Raw genomic sequence first — 17,908 nt, 5'->3', positions numbered from 1 at the left:
AAAAAAATAATTGAGAAACACTGGGCTTATTAAAATTAAAAACTTTGCTCTGCATGGGAATTCCCTGGTGGTCCAGTGGTTAGGATTTCATGCTGTCACTGCTGAGGGCCCAGGTTTGATCCCTGGTCAGGGAACTAAAATCCCACAAGCCGCGCAGCCAAAAAAAAGAAAATTAAAAAAACAAACAAAAACGTTGCTCTGCAAAAGACGCTTTCAAGAGAATGAGAAGGCAAGCCACAGACTGGGAGAAAATATTTGTGAAAGACATGTCTGATAAGGGACTTTTATCCAGAATAAACAAAACACTCTTAAAACTCAGCACTAGGAAAACAAACAACCCTATTAAAAATGGGCCAAAGGGGCTTCCCTGGTGGCTCAGTGGTTAAGAATCCGCCTGCCAATGTATGAGACACAGGTTCAAGCTCTGGTCCGGGAAGATCCCACATGCCGCAGAGCAGCTAAGCCCGTGTGCCACAACTACTGAGCCTGCGCTCTAGAGCCCGCGTGCCACAACTACTGGGCCCATGTGCTGCAACTACTGAAGCCTGCATGCTTAGAGCCCATGCTCTGCAACAAGAGAAGCCACCACAATGAGAAGCCTGCACACCGCAACGAAGAGTAGCCCCCGCTCTCCGCAACTAGAGAAAGCCCATGCACAGCAACGAAGACCCAACGCAGCCAAAAAAAAAAAGGGGGGGCCAAAGACTTGAACAGATACCTCAGCAAAGAAGATATATAGATGACAAATAAGCCTATGAAAAGGTGCTCCATATCATATGTCATTACGGAGATGCAAATTAAAACAAGGTGGGAATTCCCCCAGCGGTCCAGTGGTTAGGACTCTTGCTTTCACTGCTGAGGGCCCAGGTTCAGTCCTTGGTCAGGGAACTGAGATCCCATAGTCCGCATGGTACGGCCAAAAACAAAACAAAACAAAAACAACAACAAGGCAGTACCACTACACACCTATTAGAATGGCCAGAATCCAAAACACTGACAGCACCAAACACTGGCAAAACTGTAGAGCAACGGAAACTCTCACTCATTGTTGATGGGGATGCAGACTAGTACAGTCACTTTGGAAGATCATTTAGCAGTTTCTTACCAAACTAAACACCCTTACCATATGATGTAGCAGTCATGGTGTTTATCCAAATGAGTTGAAAACTTAACATCCACTGTAAAACCTATACACAGATGTTTATGGCAGCATTATTCATAATTGCCAAAATTTGAAAGCAACCAAGATGTCCTTCAGTAGACAAATGGTTAAATAAACCATTGAGATAATGGAATATTATTGGAATATTATTCAGCACTAAAAAGAAATAAGCTATCAAGCCATGGAGAGACATGAAGGAAGCTTAAATGCGTATTGCTACGTGAAAGAAGCCAACCTGAAAAGACAACATATGTATGATTCCAGCTATATGACATTCTAGAAAAGGCAAAACTATGGTGATAGTAAAAAGATCAGTGGTTTCCATCCTTTCCCCATACCTTGCCCGACATATCTCTTAAATGTGGATGTCATCTGTATCCTTTATCACATCCTTTAGTAAACTGGTAAATGCAAGTGTTTCCCTGAGTTCTGTGAGCTGCTCTAGCAAATTATTCAAACCTAAGGAGGAGGTCTTTGGAACCTCTGATCTATACCCGGTTGGTTAGAAGCACAGGTGATAACCTGGGCTTGCAACTGGTGTCTGAAGTGTGTGTGTATATTGGCAGGGGAGTTGGGGGGGGGCAGTGTTGTGGGACTGAGCCCTTAACCTGTGGGATCTGACACTATCTCTGGTAGATAATGTCAGAATTGAGTTAAATCGTAGGATACCCCACTGGTGTTGCAGAGAATTGCATATTGTAGGGAGAAAAAACCTTGGTGACCAGGAGTGTCAAAACTGAGTGTTCTGTGTGACTAGTAAGGGAGACACATAGGAAAGAAGCACAAAGTAGGGAAGAACTGAGTTTTTCCCTACATAGGAAGGAAAAAGCTGAGGTTTTTTGTTTTTGTTTTTTTTTAAACAAATGCAAAGTAGAACTGAAGGAACCTTAGAGACCATCTTTCATGATAAACTTAAGGCTCTGAGTTCAGAAACATTGTTTCACTCACCAGTATCTGTTCCTTTTGCAAATAATGGATGGATTATATATCTGGACCAAGGATTGTTTATTGAAGCATCTGAGGGTTGTAGGAAATTCAGCACAGAAGGAGCTCCCTACTCAGGGCCAGAAGGACTCCAGGCCAAAAGGATGATCTTGCCTTTGAGGTGCTATTTGAAGATCAGGAACTTATCCTATGAATAAGAGCAAACCTTTTTATTTTGAAAATGTTTTAAACAGCTTGATTTCCTCTCATTTTTTTGCGGGGGGGGACTTTTTTCTTGCTCGTCCTCCCCCCTCCCATTGTGAGTTCTCTCCTATGCTTGCCTCTGTGTAAAGTGTTGTAGCTATAACTGTTTTTGTTTGTTTGTTTGTTTGCGGTACGCGGGCCTCTCACTGTTGTGGCCTCTCCCGTTGCGGAGCACAGGCTCCGGACGCGCAGGCTCAGCAGCCATGGCTCACGGGCCCAGCCGCTCCGCGGCATGAGGGATCTTCCCGGAACGGGGCACAAGCCCACGTCCCCTGCATCGGCAGGCGGACTCTCAACCACTGCGCCGCCAGGGAAGCCCGCTATAACTGTTAAACTATGTCTCTCATATATTTAAGTAAATTGTAGCATTTAGATTCCTTAATTAATGTTTAAAATCATTTCATTATGCTTGTGTAGTTTAACTTGCCCTTTCTTGGCAGATCTTCATAAAATCTAGTAGGGCCTCTGACTGTAGTATTAACTGGTCTCAGATGGAAGGAAGATTCCCCCCCAGTTCTTTTTTTTTTTTTTTTTAATATTTATTTTGGCTGTGCCATGTCTCAGTTGCAGCACGCTGGATCTTCGTTGCGGCATGCAGACTTCTTTAGTTGCGGCATGTGGACTTCTTAGTTGTGGCATGTGAACTCTTAGTTGTGGCATGTGAACTCTTAGTTGTGGCATGCAAACTCTTGGTTGTAGCATGCACATGGGATCTAGTTCCCTGACCAGGGATCACACCTGGGCCCCCTGCATTGGGAGCATGGAGTCTTACCCACTGGACCACCAGGGAAGTCCCTAGAGTTCTTTTTTTAAAAATTAATTCCTTAATTAATTTTTGGCTGTGTTGGGTCTTTGTTGCTGCATGCAGGCTTTCTCTAGTTGCGGCGAGCGGGGGCTACTCTTTGTTGCGGTGCGTGGACTTCTCATTGCAGTGGCTTCTCTTTGTTGTGGAGCACGGGCTCTAGGCGCGTGGGCTTCGGTAGTTGTGGCTTGTGGGCTCTAGAGCAGAGGCTCAGTAGTTGTGATGCATGGGCTTAGTTGCTCCACGGCACGTGGGATCTTCCCGGACCAGGGCTCGAACCCATGTCCCCTGCGTTGGCAGGCAGATTCTTTATTTATATTTATTTTTGGCCACGTTCAGTCTTTGTTGCTGTGCGCGGGCTTTCTCTAGTTGTGGCGAGCAGGGGCTACTCTTTGTTGCGGTGCATGGGCTTCTCATTGCAGTGGCTTCTCGTTGCGGAGCACAGGCTCTAGGCGCGTGGGCTTCAGCAGTTGTGGCATGCGGGCTCTAGAGTGCAGGCTCAGTAGTTGTGGTGCATGGGCTTAGTTGCTGCACGGCATGTGGGATCTTCCCGTACCAGGGCTCGAACCCGTATCTGCTGTATTGGCAGGAGGATTGTTAACCACTGCACCACCAGGGAAGTTCCCCTAGAGTTCTTTTTAAAAGGTAGAGTGACTCTTAAATTTACATTTTGCGATTAATTTTGTTAACCTTTCTATTTTGAGATAATTGTAGATTTATATGCAATTGTAAGAGATAATACCAAGTGATCCCATGTACCCTTTACCCAGTTTTCTCTGGTAGTAATGTCTTGTGGAACAAATACCACAATCAGGATATTGACATTGATACACTCCACGATCTTGTTCATAATTCTCCAGTTTTACTTGTACTCATTTGTGTGTGTATTTAGTTCTATGCAGTATTGTTATATCTGTAGTCTCTCATGTATCTAATACCACATTCATGATACAGACAGTTCCATCACCCCAAGGAGTCCACATGTTGTCCTTTTTGTAACCATACGCATCTCCCTCCTGCTGCCCCTACCTCCTAGACCCTTGGCAATCACTAATCTGGTCTCCATTTCTATAAATTTTTTATTTCAAGAATGTTATATAAATGGAATCATACAGTATATAACCTTTTGGGATAGGTGTTTTTTTTTCTCCCCACTCAGCATAAATCCCTTGAAATTTATACAGATTGTCATGTGTCAGTAGTTTGTTTTTTATTGCTGAATAGTATTCCACGGTGTGAATGTACCATAATTTAACTGTTCACTGTTGAAGGACAACTGATTTATTTCTAGTTTTTGGCTCTTATGAATTAAGCTTCTATGGACCTTTGTGTACAGGTTTTTATGTGATCATAAATTTTCATTGCCAAGAATGCAGTTGCTGGGTCATATTTGGTAAGTGCGTGGTTTGCAATGTACTTTAAAAATTAGCAGATAAGGGCTTCCCTGGTGGCGCAGTGGTTGAGAGTCCGCCTGCCGATGCAGGGGACGTGGGTTCATGCCCTGGTCCGGGGGGATCCTGCGTGCCGCGGAGCGGCTGGGCCCGTGAGCCATGACCACTGGGCCTGCGCATCCAGAGCCTGTGCTCCGCAACGGGAGAGGCCACAGGGGTGAGAGGCCTGCGTACCACACACACACAAAAAAATTAGCAGGTAAAAACCTTTTCCTCTTAAAATTATTGACTTTTGCATTTTTTTGTTGAAAAACATCATTTTACAGTTCCTTGCAGAGCTCTCTGTCTTCTAGAACCTATTACCTGTATAGCCAGGGAGTTTGCATTTTGGAATAGGCATTGTGAAAGGAAGGTAAAAGCTGACAGAAATCGAATCCCAGAATCATCATAGTTTCCTTTCCTGTGGAATAATACACGGATTAGTTCTTGTCTTTTTTGCATTTGGTCTTTAGTTTTAATATTGTAATAAAAGGTTGCATTTTATTTTCTCTTCTTACAGCGGCTTTGTGACTATGTTTGTGACCTCCTCTTGGAAGAGTCAAATGTCCAGCCAGTATCAACACCAGTAACAGTGTGTGGAGACATACACGGACAGGTAAAATTTCATGCGGAGATTTTTAGCTTTTGTACTGTCTGTCCATGTCTGTTTCCAGTTGTGCTGCAAAATATTAAAAAAAAAATGCTGGTGGTTGGCTAGGGTGCCTCAGTCTGTGTGACATTAATGATTCCTGGTTACTGTTAAAGTGAATAAAAGCAGTGGTCAAATTATTCATGGACTTTGTTGAAATCATACTTAGAAAGTGAAGAAGCATTATTGCTCTGTGGACAGGGGGAGGTATAAAATACAAATGTGGGCTGCTCCTAGTTACTATGATTGATAGCAGATGCTTTGGTGTTAGGCACTAATTTTCTATTCATTCTGTTCATTTCTGTTCTGTTCACTTAATATCATATTTTATTGAAAATTTTATTGAAATTTATTGAAAATTTATCATTTCCTTAGTGGGAATGAGAATAGCAGCAGTTCAGAAAGATAAAATTATTGGTGCATGATTTTACAGCAAGTCAGTGCTAGAATGGGATGAGAAAGACAGTTCATTTTTTCATCTGCTGGGGTTTTGTTTGTTTTTAAGAGTTTCAGAGCATTGACAGGTGGGGTACACCTCATCTTTAGACTCTTACTGTCAGTGTTTAGCCTAGTTAGAAAACTGTGTATTTGTAGTTTTTTCTTTTTTACTGGGAAATGAAAGCTGAACAGAACACTCATGGCCTGCTCTGTGCATGCAATGGAGTTGGGGCTATAAGACATAATATTTGTGAACAATATAGTATTTATGAATTCCTACAGGACCTTAACTATGACTGCCTAAAGGAGCAGAAATGTGTGTAGCTTGGTTGTGATTGAGGGCTGCTCCATGAGTACAGTTCTATTTTTTTTTTCTTTTAATTTGGCTGCCCTGGGTCTCCGTTGCGGCGTGCAGGCTCTTCGTTGCCGGCTTCTCTCTAGTTGCGGCACTAGGGCTCTAGAGCGTGCAGGCTCAGTAGTTGCGGCATGCAGGCTTAGTTGCCTCGTGGCATGTGGGATCTTAGTTCCCTGACCAGGGATCGAACTTGCGTCCCCTGCACTGCAAGGCGGACTCTTAGTCACTGGACCAGCAGGGAAGTCCCATAAAGTTCTATTTTGACTACTTAGCTCTTTTCTTTTTGGTTTTTCAGTCTGTTCTCTGGATGTGTGAGGTTATAATAAATGACATTTGTATGTTATCAGCTTCTAAATAGAGGCCCCCACTATGTCATATTTAATCTGTTAAAATTCTAGTTCTCTAAAGTAGACCTTAGGAGTTCTTCTTAATTTCCATGTAACTTCTCTCCAAAAGTATAATAAATATTTGTATTTTGCTAACATAAAAGGTATTAATATAAGCAGTGCCTTAACATATTTCTAAAAGCTGAAATAAACCAAGTAATGCTTTCCCTTGATTATAATATTAAAATTGAGGGGTTACCTGTGTTTATGGGCCGCAGCACGAGGCTTGTGGGATCTTAGTTCCTGACCAGGGATCGAACCCGTGCCCTTGGCAGTGAAAGTGCAGAGTCCTGGGCTTCCCTGGTGGCGCAGTGGTTGAGAGTCCGCCTGCTGATGCAGGGGACACGGGTTCATGCCCCGGTCCGGGAAGATCCCACATGCCACGGAGCGGCTGGGCCTGTGGGCCATGGCCGTTGAGCCTGTGTGACCGGAGCCTGCGCTCCGCAACGGGAGAGGCCACAACAGTGAGAGGCCCACGTACCGCAAAAAAAACCCAGAAAGTGCAGAGTCCTAAGTATTGAACTGCCAGGGAATTCCCCAAGACTTTTCAATAATATGAATTACAGTCATAATCAGAGGTCAGGAAGTTAGAGACAACTTCAAACTGCTAAAATTAATTCAGATAATAAATTTGCACTTCTACTGATAGATTATATATACCTTCAGTCAAATGTACAATTCTTACTTTCATTTATCTTGTGTTTTGACATTAATAATGTACTTTTTCACATATTGCATGTCAATTTTTTTTTTTAAGGTTCCTATGAGGTAGGGTTTTGTAGAGAAGGAAACTGAGTTGAAAGATTGAGGAATTAACCCAAATTCGCACAGCTACTAAGGGACAGAGCTGAGATTTGAAACTCATTTGGGTGCCCGATAGCCCATGCTATTTATTTATTTATTTTTTGGCTGCATGGCTTGTGGGATCTCACTTCCCCGACCAGGGATTGAACCTGGGCCACGTCAGTGAAAGCCTGGAATCCTAACCACTAGGCCCCCAGGGAACTCCCAGCCCATGTTATTTTAAGACTACCACCAAATTGAGCCGTGTTTCTCTTGTACTTGACCCTTTAAAACAATTGCTCATCAAAAGCATGGGACTTGAGGAGCTTCTAAGTGTCTGCAGACTAGTCTAATGTAAGGTGTATCTTTTGGGACTTGTACAGTTGTCTTCCCCTTGGGCTAGTTTTGGAATTGCAGGATTGGTTTATGAGTATACATAAACTCATAAGAAATGTTGATAAGCATACAGTTGCTGAGAAGCATTGAAACAACATAATCTAGTGAGGAGATTGTAGACTTCAGTGTCAGACAGAGCTTGGTTTAAGTTAAGTCCTGCTTGGGTACATAACAGCTGTTTAAGAAGCCATTTCAGCTAGCTCTTCAGTTCTTTAAATATGGCCTGTGGACCCTTGAGCACCTGTAAGTTGGCAGAAAATCAACTGAGGGTAAAACTGTTGGTGCCTCAGCATGAATCAAGGGAGTGTCACCAGCCTATGCTGGTTGTCATTGTATTTTTCACCAGTATGCATGCATGTACAGTAAAATAAAATGCCAGTATCACTTAAGAATGTCCATGATGAAGCAGTAATATTAATTGGCACTCTTGACCCCTCAGTAGATACATCTTTTGAGTAGTCCCTGTGATGAAATAGGAAGTATGCATAAAGCACATCTACTGCATATCAAAGAAAAATGGTTTGCTCAAAAGAAAAGTACTTGTGCAGTTCTTTGCATCTCCTGCTGAAATAGCCTCTTTTTTTAAATGGAACGCTGTTTTTACCTGAGAGAATGAATGACAAACTACAGGTATTTGGCAACTGTTTTGCAAAAGTGAACAAAGTGAGCCAGTCACTTCAAGGAAAACAATTGATGTTATTTGTTGCTGATGACAGTATTTGAGTTTTCAAGTGAAATATTGGAATTTTAGAAAATTTGAGTTTACCACCATGAGGCTACTAGCTTCTGATACTTAAAAGACTTTTCTGATGAGGTGAGTAAATTAACAAATATTTTTTTGATGATGTATAAAGAAATGTCATTTCCATTTTCCAAATAACCAGTGTGTTACCCACTCAAAGTGTTAGACCAACTTATCTAACAGAGTTTGAGAAGAGACCAATTGTCAAGTTTTGATGTATTAAAAGAAGAATATGCACCATTATCTCTAAAGGTTATTAAAATTCTCTTCCCTTTTGTAACACATACCTGTATGAAGGTATGTGTTACACTTTAAATTTCTAATGTGGTTAATACTGATTCATATAACGTATAAACAAAAGCTTTTTGGGGACCTGTAATTTTTAAGACTATGAGTGGGTCCTGAAACCAGAAAGTTTAAAAACTGCTGAGTTAGCCACCTATTTCCTTGCCTCTAATAATGGAATAAAATCCACTTCTCGGGATTGGTTTTGTTTTAAAATGAGAACATTTACAGAGTGTGTGTGATATGAAAAACATACAATAGATGGTAGAAATTATTTGTGAAATAATGAGATGGGCTTCCAGTAATGTATGACAAGGTTAATTGTCTGCATATGTTTTCAGTAAATATTTATTATATTAAAGAATTTTGGAAAAAGCTACCAATATGGAGTAGGAACTATGGGTCCCCAAAGCAGAATTTTTGATCATCCATTAAATATATATAAGTTAAATGGAAACTTACAAAGCTTTTATTCAAGAATGTGTTTCTACAGACATCAGTAGTAAAGTCTAAGGACACTCTTTCACCACACTTTTATAGAAGCAATTGTTTCATAAAACTTTTTAATGTTTCCTTCCTGACTTTGAGTGTGTACATACTCAATTTTTACATGACAAAATTGTATAGTTATATTAGAGGTATAGTTTTGTGTTCCATTCTTTTCCCTAGTCATTTTCCCACTTTGCTACATAGTTTCCATTATAATCATTATTTATGACTGCCTAAGGTCCAGGTCTTTGAATTGGTAGATCGTACTTTATTAATATTCCCTTACGTTAGTTACGAAGGTTGTTTCTTCTGTTATTAGAAATGATGCTATGATGCATTTTCTTTATGTTATACAGACTTTTTTTTTTTTTTGCCTTTAGGATATAGTCACAGAAGTGGAGTTACTAGGCCAAAGTAACACAAACACATATATGTATATGTGTATATATATACACTGAAAGTGTATTTATATATATATACTTATTTTTTACTGCTCATATTGTATGTGATTGTATTTATACATATATATGATATACATACACACATCATATATATATCTGTGGGGTGGGAAGTGAGAAGTATATTCCTTCAAAGGAATGGATTCCACTTTGTAGAAATGGACAGCATATATTTTGAATAAAAGTCTACCAGTTGACTGAGACTGAATTTGTTTCATTTGTTTGCTTGCTAATTTTAAGAAGATAGGAAAATTTTATTTTAAACTTTCTAAAGTTTTTTTTTTTTAAGCAAGTGACAACTCTTCAGACTTATGAAACATTGCTACAAAGGGTAGTACTTTCAGTAGTTAATCTTTAAATTTCAGTTTTGTTCACTATGACTAAGATTTCTGTACTGTTTTAAGTGTTAGAAATTTAAGTAGTAATACTACTTTCAAGTGTAAAAGATAGATGTGAAGGAAATTATTGGTTGTAGTTGGTATGGTATATTATAGTCAGTTCCTTTAATCTAAAATCCTTTTTCAGAAAAATTGTGACTTCAGGAAGTAGGATTAGGATAATCGAGTTGACTGAAGTTATCAAACGCACATTTTTGTCAGTTAAATTTTCAGTCAAGTAGAATATGATGAAATATACTATTCTTTTTCTACTGATTATTGAGAAGACTCTCCACAGCTGTAGAAGCTGAGGGTACACATCTTCCAAAGTAGAGTGTAAGAAGGTAGGTTGGTCTGCTCTTTACGACACTACGAAGTGTCATGTAAATTCATTCTTCCAAAGAAATTCTTATCCACTTGTTTCCTTATCTTTTGTCTCTTTAAGATAGATGCTGAAGGTGGGGCAAGGTGATTGGGTTAGCTTATTGACAGGTAACTGATAAATGATTTCAAATTCTCAAGTGATAGATGGGGAGAAGTATGAAAGAAATTTGAAAGGGGGTTGCCTATAACATTAATGACTTAGGAATGATTTTAGTGATAACTGAGCTTCATTTTAGTGCTTTTTTTTTTTTTTTTTTTTAAGGCTTGGGAGCTGTGTGCTTGGCAGTTTAGTTTGCACTTCATTTCTTTGTATAAATGTAAATATTTGAAGTCCTCTTAATTAACTGCTTCTTTATACAGTTTGGCCTCGGTTTTATTATTTTACTCCTTCACAGGAATTTGTAATCAGCATATATTGCCTTTCTTTTATAGTTTTATGACCTTTGTGAACTATTCAGAACTGGAGGTCAGGTTCCTGACACAAACTACATATTTATGGTATGTAAACACCAGTGATGTCAAGTACTTATTTTAAATGGAAGGGATCTGACTTACTACATGTAAATTATGTAATAATTTCGTTGCCATGTGACAATCACTATTTAAATACGTGAAAAGGTGATTCTATGCTTTTCTACCTTTTGCTGTGTCCTCTAGTTGAGAATAATTGCTTTTGTAAACTGCTGTATACACAGGACTGGGTTGTAGCCCTCAGTAATGGTTAGGCCGTAAAATAGCCCACAGGTTTAAGGCATAAATCTTCAGTTTACTGTTATTTTATCAGATTTTTTTTGAGCATTCATTTTCACCTGTTATTAATCTGTGGATTGATTAATATACACATATACACATTTGCTGTTAAGGTAGATATTTGCTTACTTTCTTTTTGTAATATAATGTTACTGTTGAACTTTTTCTGAGTCCTTCTGTTATTTTCCTTCCTTCTGAAAATTTCTGGGTCACTTTTCTAATCTTTTAGCTGTTTTCCTATTGGTCTAATATTGGCCCGAGTAAAACATAAATGGGAAGTGTAAATAATATATCCTCTTATGCAGTTGTTAAACACAAAGCTAAATGTAGAATACTGTTATAATTATGGTAATTCCTTTTACAAAAAAACTATTTTCTTCAAGTTGACAGCTCTTTTGATACAGTTAAAAAGATTTTTGAAATTCATTTAAAGTTTTTTGATTCACACATGATCTTTTAGAAACATTTATTAATGTAGGTAACAGAGAATTGAAAAAATGGTGGTTTTGCAGGGAAAATCCTTGAGAGAATTGCACAGCAGGTTCCTGTAGGCTCCTGTAGCATAAGACTAGCACAAACATTTAGTAGGAACAGCTTATTTATTTCCATTTGAATTTTTTGTTAAAACCCAATTTCCAAATAATTCAATGTGTAACTCTTCATTTTTGTTATTTTGGGCTGTGTCTCTTGAGTTTGTGCCCTTTGGTATAATTTTTTAAAAATATTGTTGCTATTGTATTGTTTGTAACTGTAAATTTTTACTTTACAGGGTGATTTTGTAGACAGAGGTTACTATAGTTTGGAGACCTTCACTTACCTTCTTGCACTAAAGGCTAAATGGCCTGATCGTATTACACTTTTGCGAGGAAATCATGAGAGTAGACAGATTACACAGGTGTATGGATTTTATGGTAAGACCTTCTATTTCTCTGATTCTGAATATTGATTTACCTTCCTCTTTGGGAAAAAAGCCACACAAGTCATACATGTGCTTTTCATAGTCAAATTAGAAAATACAGATAATCTTTTTCTGCTTTCTCACCTTTAACTCCTTTTCTTCCCTCAGTCAGTTGAAAATCTGACTATTGATATGTAGAGAGAACCATTCTTTTTTTTTTAATTGAAGTATAGTTGATTTACAATATTATATTAGTTTCAGATGTACAACATAGTGATTCAGTATTTTTACAGATTATACTCCTTTTAAAGTTATTATAAAATATTAGCTGTATTCCCTGTGCTGTACAGTATATCCTTGTAGCTTATTAGTCTGAGAGAACCATTTTTAACTTTTTGGTGTATGTCTTTCTAGATCAGTGCCTCAAAGTGTAGTCCTCAGTTTATCTCACTGGAATCATTTGGGATGCTTGTTAAAAATGTAGATTGCTAGGCGCCACTTTTGGGGTGGGACCTTAGAATCTGCTGAAAGGGAATGTTTTGCACACTCAGTTTGAGAACCTATCCTATATATATGTATGTGTGTGTGTGTTTATACATACGTGTGTACACACACCCCAAGCTAAAATGGGATCATACTTGTTTTTTAATATTGTGATCAGTCTTTTCACTTCATTGATGTTATTTTATAGCTGCACTGTACTATACTGGATGGATGTACTGTAAATCTGTGTGCTTTCTCCAGAGAATACTAGGACCTCAGGTCATAAATAGAATGCAGCCATTAAAAGCAAAATAGCTACTTCTATAAAATTTTTATATGGTTGAAAGTTTTTCAAAATGAGGTTAGGAAGGTCTTTGAAGGAGGTAGATAACAGAACTATAGAGATTATTATTATATATATATATATTTATTTTTGGCTGCATTGGGTCTTCGTTGCTGTGCGCGGGCTTTTCTCTAGTTGCAGCAAGCGAGGGCTACTCTTCATTGCCATGCGCGGGCTTCTCATTTCAGTGGCTTCTCTTGTTGCGGAGCACAGGCCCTAGGCACATGGGCTTCAGTAGTTGTGGCTTGCGGGCTCTAGCGCAGGCTCAGTAGTTGTGGCGCCCGGGCTTAGTTGTTCCGCAGCATGTGGGATCCTCCAGGACCAGGGCTCGAACCCGTGTCCCCTGCATTGGCAGATGGATTCTTAACCACTGAGCCACCAGGAAAGCCCTGTTGATATTATTAATAAGAATTTTCCTTGAACACAATTAAGGAAGATATTGAGAGATTTGAAAATATTAATTTCATAACCCTTTAGTTTTTAGACTTTATATTTTGAATTATCTTCTGTCATTATAAAGATAAGCTGAACTCTCTTACTCCTGATTTTGTCAGCCATTATCAATTATTAAATTGAGAAATTTGGCAACGTATTGTTATCTATTTATTTATTTATTTTTGGCTGCACCGCGTGTCTTGTGGGATCTTAGTTCCCCGACCAAGGATTGAACCCGGGCCACAGCAGTGAAAGCCCCAAATCCTAACCACTAGGCCACTAGGGAACTCCCCGACAATTTATTGTTGATATACTGTTAATAGGAATTGAAAAGTTAGATGGCTAATATTTATCTCCTTTCTAGAAGTTACTTCAGATTTTCATTCACAAAATGCCAAATATCATTTGGAATAAAAAGTGTTTGATTCTTTTGCAAAATAATCAGTATTTTGGATAATACATTATGTGGTGTTAGCTCAGTGAAAGCAACTGGCTCCAACTGTATAAGATTAATGTTACATATATAATTACACCCCAGAATTTGACCAACATATCAGTGTAGGGCAAAAGAGGTAAAAGGGGGAGAGGAAGGAGGACATTTTAATCAAGATGCCTTGACCGAAGAAAATGACAACAGCACAACATCTAGTATTGAATTTTTTTCATCCCAAGCTGTGCTCTAGTGTTCATCTATGGTTTTGTTTGATAAGAGGAAGCCCATCTGCTCCTCAGGAGGGAGACAGTTTTAGTCATCATGGAACTTAACATTGATTTTAAAGTAGTAAAAATGTCTATATATAGCTATTATATTGGGCCTTCAGTTCACACTGATAAATATATGGTTAGCAGTTATTATGAACCAAGTGCTTTGCTTACGTGTTAAGGTGAAAAATTCACAAGATTCCTACTGGTAAACTGAGCTCAATGTTAGAGCTGTCTCATGAGACGTTTACACTAAGGACCCTGCCTCACGTAGAGATATAATTTAGAAAATTATGAGGATTGACCATACCCCACAGTCTTATATCCTGTATCATTTTCAGCTGTACTTAGGGCAATTAGTGATACATCCATTTTTTTTCGAAATTAAGGAAGAAGCCAAAGAGCAGAACTTCATGGTATTAACTGAGAGAAGAGATAATGTACCCTATTAACTGTTGTAGACAGCAGAGAGAATGTTCAGCTGAGAATATGTAAGAACTGATTGGCAGTTTGTCCTTAGTGATGACTACAGGGGTACTTAATGGAACTCAAGTATGTAGTTGCACAATTTGCAGAAAATCTCAGAAGAGGCAACCTAGGCCTGAAAAATGTTGAAATGGGAATTATCCATGCTCTTCTAATTTGTTTGATTATCCTGCTAGAATAAGGTAGTCACATTAAATACATTACTCTGTTTGATAGAATTGCCCAGTATTTTTTTTTTTTTAAGTTTATTTATTTATTTATTTGACCTGCGGGGCCCCACTTCCCCAACCAGGGATGGAACCTGCTCCCTCAGCAGTGAAAGCATGGAGTCCCAACCTCCGGACCGCCAGGAAATTCCCCCCGGTATTAATAGTAAGACAAAAGCTTTTGCTTTGGGTTATGTGAAATTAATATTTAGCTCTTCTTTTTTTTTTCTTTTTTGTGGTACGCGGGCCTCTCACTGTCGTGGCCTCTCCAGTTGCGGAGCACAGGCTCCAGACGCACAGGCTCAGCAGCCATGGCTCACAGGCCCAGCCGCTCTGCGGCATGTGGGATCTTCCCGGTCCGGGGCACGAACCCGTGTCTCCTGCAGGGAAGCCCAACTCTTCTTGATTATAGCATTTTGACTAATAATTTCAGCTGGTTCTTAGAGCCACTTCTGGAATGAAAAGCAGGACCACATTCTTAGACTAGTTAGACGCTGGTCTCCTTCTGTTCTACATGGAGGACCTACTAGGGCTAATAACTATGTATCATAACTTGCCATCCTAGTTTAAGCAAATTTCTGTTGTCCCAGTATTAGATGTATTCTTTACTTACTTACTTACTTTATTTATTTATTTATTTATTTATTTATTTATTGGCCGCACCTCATGGCTTGCAGGATCTTAGTTCCCTGACCAGGGATTGAACCCGGGCCACGGCAGTAAAAGCGCTGAGTCCTAACCACTGGACCACCAGGGAACTCCCCTGTATTCCTTAGTTTTATCAGCAGATTCAGAACTTCATTAATGAGAACTCTTTGTTTCTCTCATAGATGAGTGCCAAACCAAATACGGAAACGCTAATGCCTGGAGATACTGTACCAAAGTTTTTGACATGCTCACAGTAGCAGCTGTAAGTTTATGTAAATCTTTTTTTAAAAAAAGCTCAAGTATTTTCCTGCCAGTAACACTTGGCATATTTTTATCTAATTGCCATTTCAGTTATATTGATATCATTAGCACTCACTGATGGATTTAGATATATGACTGAGTTTATTATTATATGTTCAACTCCTTGTTTTCCTTTTTTGCTAGTTAATAGATGAGCAGATTTTGTGTGTTCATGGTGGTTTATCTCCTGATATCAAAACACTGGATCAAATTCGAACCATTGAACGGAACCAGGAAATTCCTCATAAAGGAGCGTTTTGTGATCTGGTTTGGTCAGATCCTGAAGATGTGGATACTTGGGCAATCAGTCCCCGAGGAGCAGGTTGGCTTTTTGGTGCAAAGGTCACAAATGAGGTAAAGCCAGCATTTTCGGAAAAGTGGTTTGTTGGTTGCTAACGGACTACATAAAGAACTATGGTGGCTATATATACCAAACTTCTAGTCTAGTTTACTCAAACTGTGGTGGCTATGGATATCAGATATCTTGTCTAGTTTATTCTGTATGTCTTTCCTTAATGTTAAATGAGATCACGTAATAAAAGCACCTCCTTTAGCATCCATTGGTACTATGTGTAAAATAAATGTTCCTTTTCTTTCAAACATTTCAATTAAGTAATTGAGATAACAAGGGCAAGATAGGCAACTTTTTAATATATATATTTCTTTGTGTATATATTTTTAATTGAGATATAATTGACATAACATTGTATTAGTTTTATGTATACAACATAATGATTTGACATGTATTTATTGTGAATAAGCAATATTTTTGAGATTAACTACTTTCAGTTAAAAATATATATACACACACACTTACACATACACATACACCACAGGGTGAAGTAAAATCCAGCATAATGAAGTCAGAGAGCTAGTTTTATCCTGTCTGAGCCTCTGGTTCCTGAAGTTGCAAGAGAAGGGTAATAAATCTCTTTAAGAGTTTTGTAAGAACCATACTAAAGCCTCAGTAAATGATAGATATTGATAGTAATATATTTATTATTAAACCATAAAAACTTTGTTTCATATCTGATAGCACTTACAGAATGCTTTTCTTTCAGAAACTTCTAACTAATTATGTTACTATGATTTCTATAACTCAGGCCAAAGTGGCTCTATAACTTATGGAAATTAGTGGGGATAACTGTAGAATGGATTCTATAATCATGAGAGCTTTAGTAATTATAGGATTTATACTTTATTTAAATGCTTATTTTCTTATATATGTAGGCTGATATTTTAAAAAATGTGCTGGATACTTAACAAAACCTTTCTAAATTGCAGTTTGTTCATATCAACAACTTAAAGCTCATCTGCAGAGCACACCAACTAGTGCATGAAGGCTATAAATTTATGTTTGATGAGAAGCTGGTAACAGTATGGTCTGCTCCTAATTACTGTTATCGTTGTGGAAATATTGCTTCGATCATGGTCTTCAAAGATGTAAATACAAGAGAACCAAAGTTATTCCGGGCAGTTCCAGATTCAGAACGTGTTATTCCTCCCAGGACAACGACGCCGTATTTCCTTTGAGGCCTTCGCCCATCCTGCTGACCCATTTTTCTGCCCTCTTACCCCAACTTTCGTGTATTACCCTCTACAATATACTTTTTATTGAGCACTTTGCTGCTGAAATGCTGCCTCTTGCCTTTTTTTTTTAATTTTAAATTATCTAAATTTATTGTTTGTTATGGTGTCTATAGCAATGTTTTTCTATCAGTTTTCTCCCCCATCCCATCCCCGCCTTGGACTCATTTGAGAAGACTTGAGAAATGTCTTAATACTCACACTGCTGCATGTAGCTCTTGCTTATTTACTGGTCTACGGGAAACAGGATGTTTCCTTTTTTAAAAAAGCCAATTGACAGAACAGACTACACTGAAATACTCCTCCTTTTGTATTATTCAGTCTTTTGTTTTAGTTCGGTAAGTTTTAAGAAATTTCAGCAGCAAAGTTGTTATTCAGTGGGCACGATGGACTGCAAATGCCTCGAGTTATGTATACCTGTCCCAGCTGTAAACTTCATTTTCCTTTGTTGGATGATATTTTAAATGGATATAAAATAAATTGGTCTAAAGGGCTGCCCTCCTTGTTGTGTTTTTAAATTTTAGTTTAAAAACTGCTACAGCTTATGACTTTGTACATTAAGATAATTGTATTGATCTGTTTTCAGATTCCTTGTATTTTTTAATAAAGTAATCTTAAATAAAACCCAGATAGGTTAAAGTGTTAGAAATTTTAAACAGTGTACATTGTTAGCTGAAAGTTATTCTTTTTTTCTTTTTTCCTAATCGGAGTTCTTGACCCTTTGGTTATTAAGTTTAAAACTTCAA

General features: G+C 38.4%; 1 protein-coding gene and 1 non-coding gene across 2 annotated transcripts in view; one reads left to right on the top strand and one right to left on the bottom strand.

The window, feature by feature from the left end:
• The window catches only part of PPP6C (protein phosphatase 6 catalytic subunit), a 29,560-nt gene extending 11,903 nt beyond the window's left edge, over nucleotides 1-17,657 (top strand). The window contains exons 2-7 of the mRNA XM_022578752.3: nucleotides 5,103-5,198; nucleotides 10,757-10,822; nucleotides 11,844-11,985; nucleotides 15,458-15,537; nucleotides 15,720-15,929; nucleotides 16,860-17,657. Of these exons, the coding sequence (XP_022434460.1) occupies nucleotides 5,103-5,198; nucleotides 10,757-10,822; nucleotides 11,844-11,985; nucleotides 15,458-15,537; nucleotides 15,720-15,929; nucleotides 16,860-17,108 (843 nt within the window). The 3' untranslated portion in view covers nucleotides 17,109-17,657. The remainder of the gene's footprint in view (nucleotides 1-5,102; nucleotides 5,199-10,756; nucleotides 10,823-11,843; nucleotides 11,986-15,457; nucleotides 15,538-15,719; nucleotides 15,930-16,859) is intronic.
• Nucleotides 15,313-15,384, bottom strand: TRNAK-UUU (transfer RNA lysine (anticodon UUU)). Its single transcript has one exon. It is a non-coding gene; the product is annotated as a tRNA-Lys (tRNA).
• Nucleotides 17,658-17,908: the final 251 nt, after the last annotated feature.

Source organism: Delphinapterus leucas, chromosome 6, assembly GCF_059928025.1.
Source record: "Delphinapterus leucas isolate spDelLeu-1000000601 "Yukka" chromosome 6, BTC_Dleu_Yukka2, whole genome shotgun sequence".
Taxonomy (NCBI): domain Eukaryota; kingdom Metazoa; phylum Chordata; class Mammalia; order Artiodactyla; family Monodontidae; genus Delphinapterus; species Delphinapterus leucas.
The sequence above is the reverse complement of the archived record's forward strand: the minus strand, read 5'-3'. Positions and strand labels throughout refer to the sequence as shown.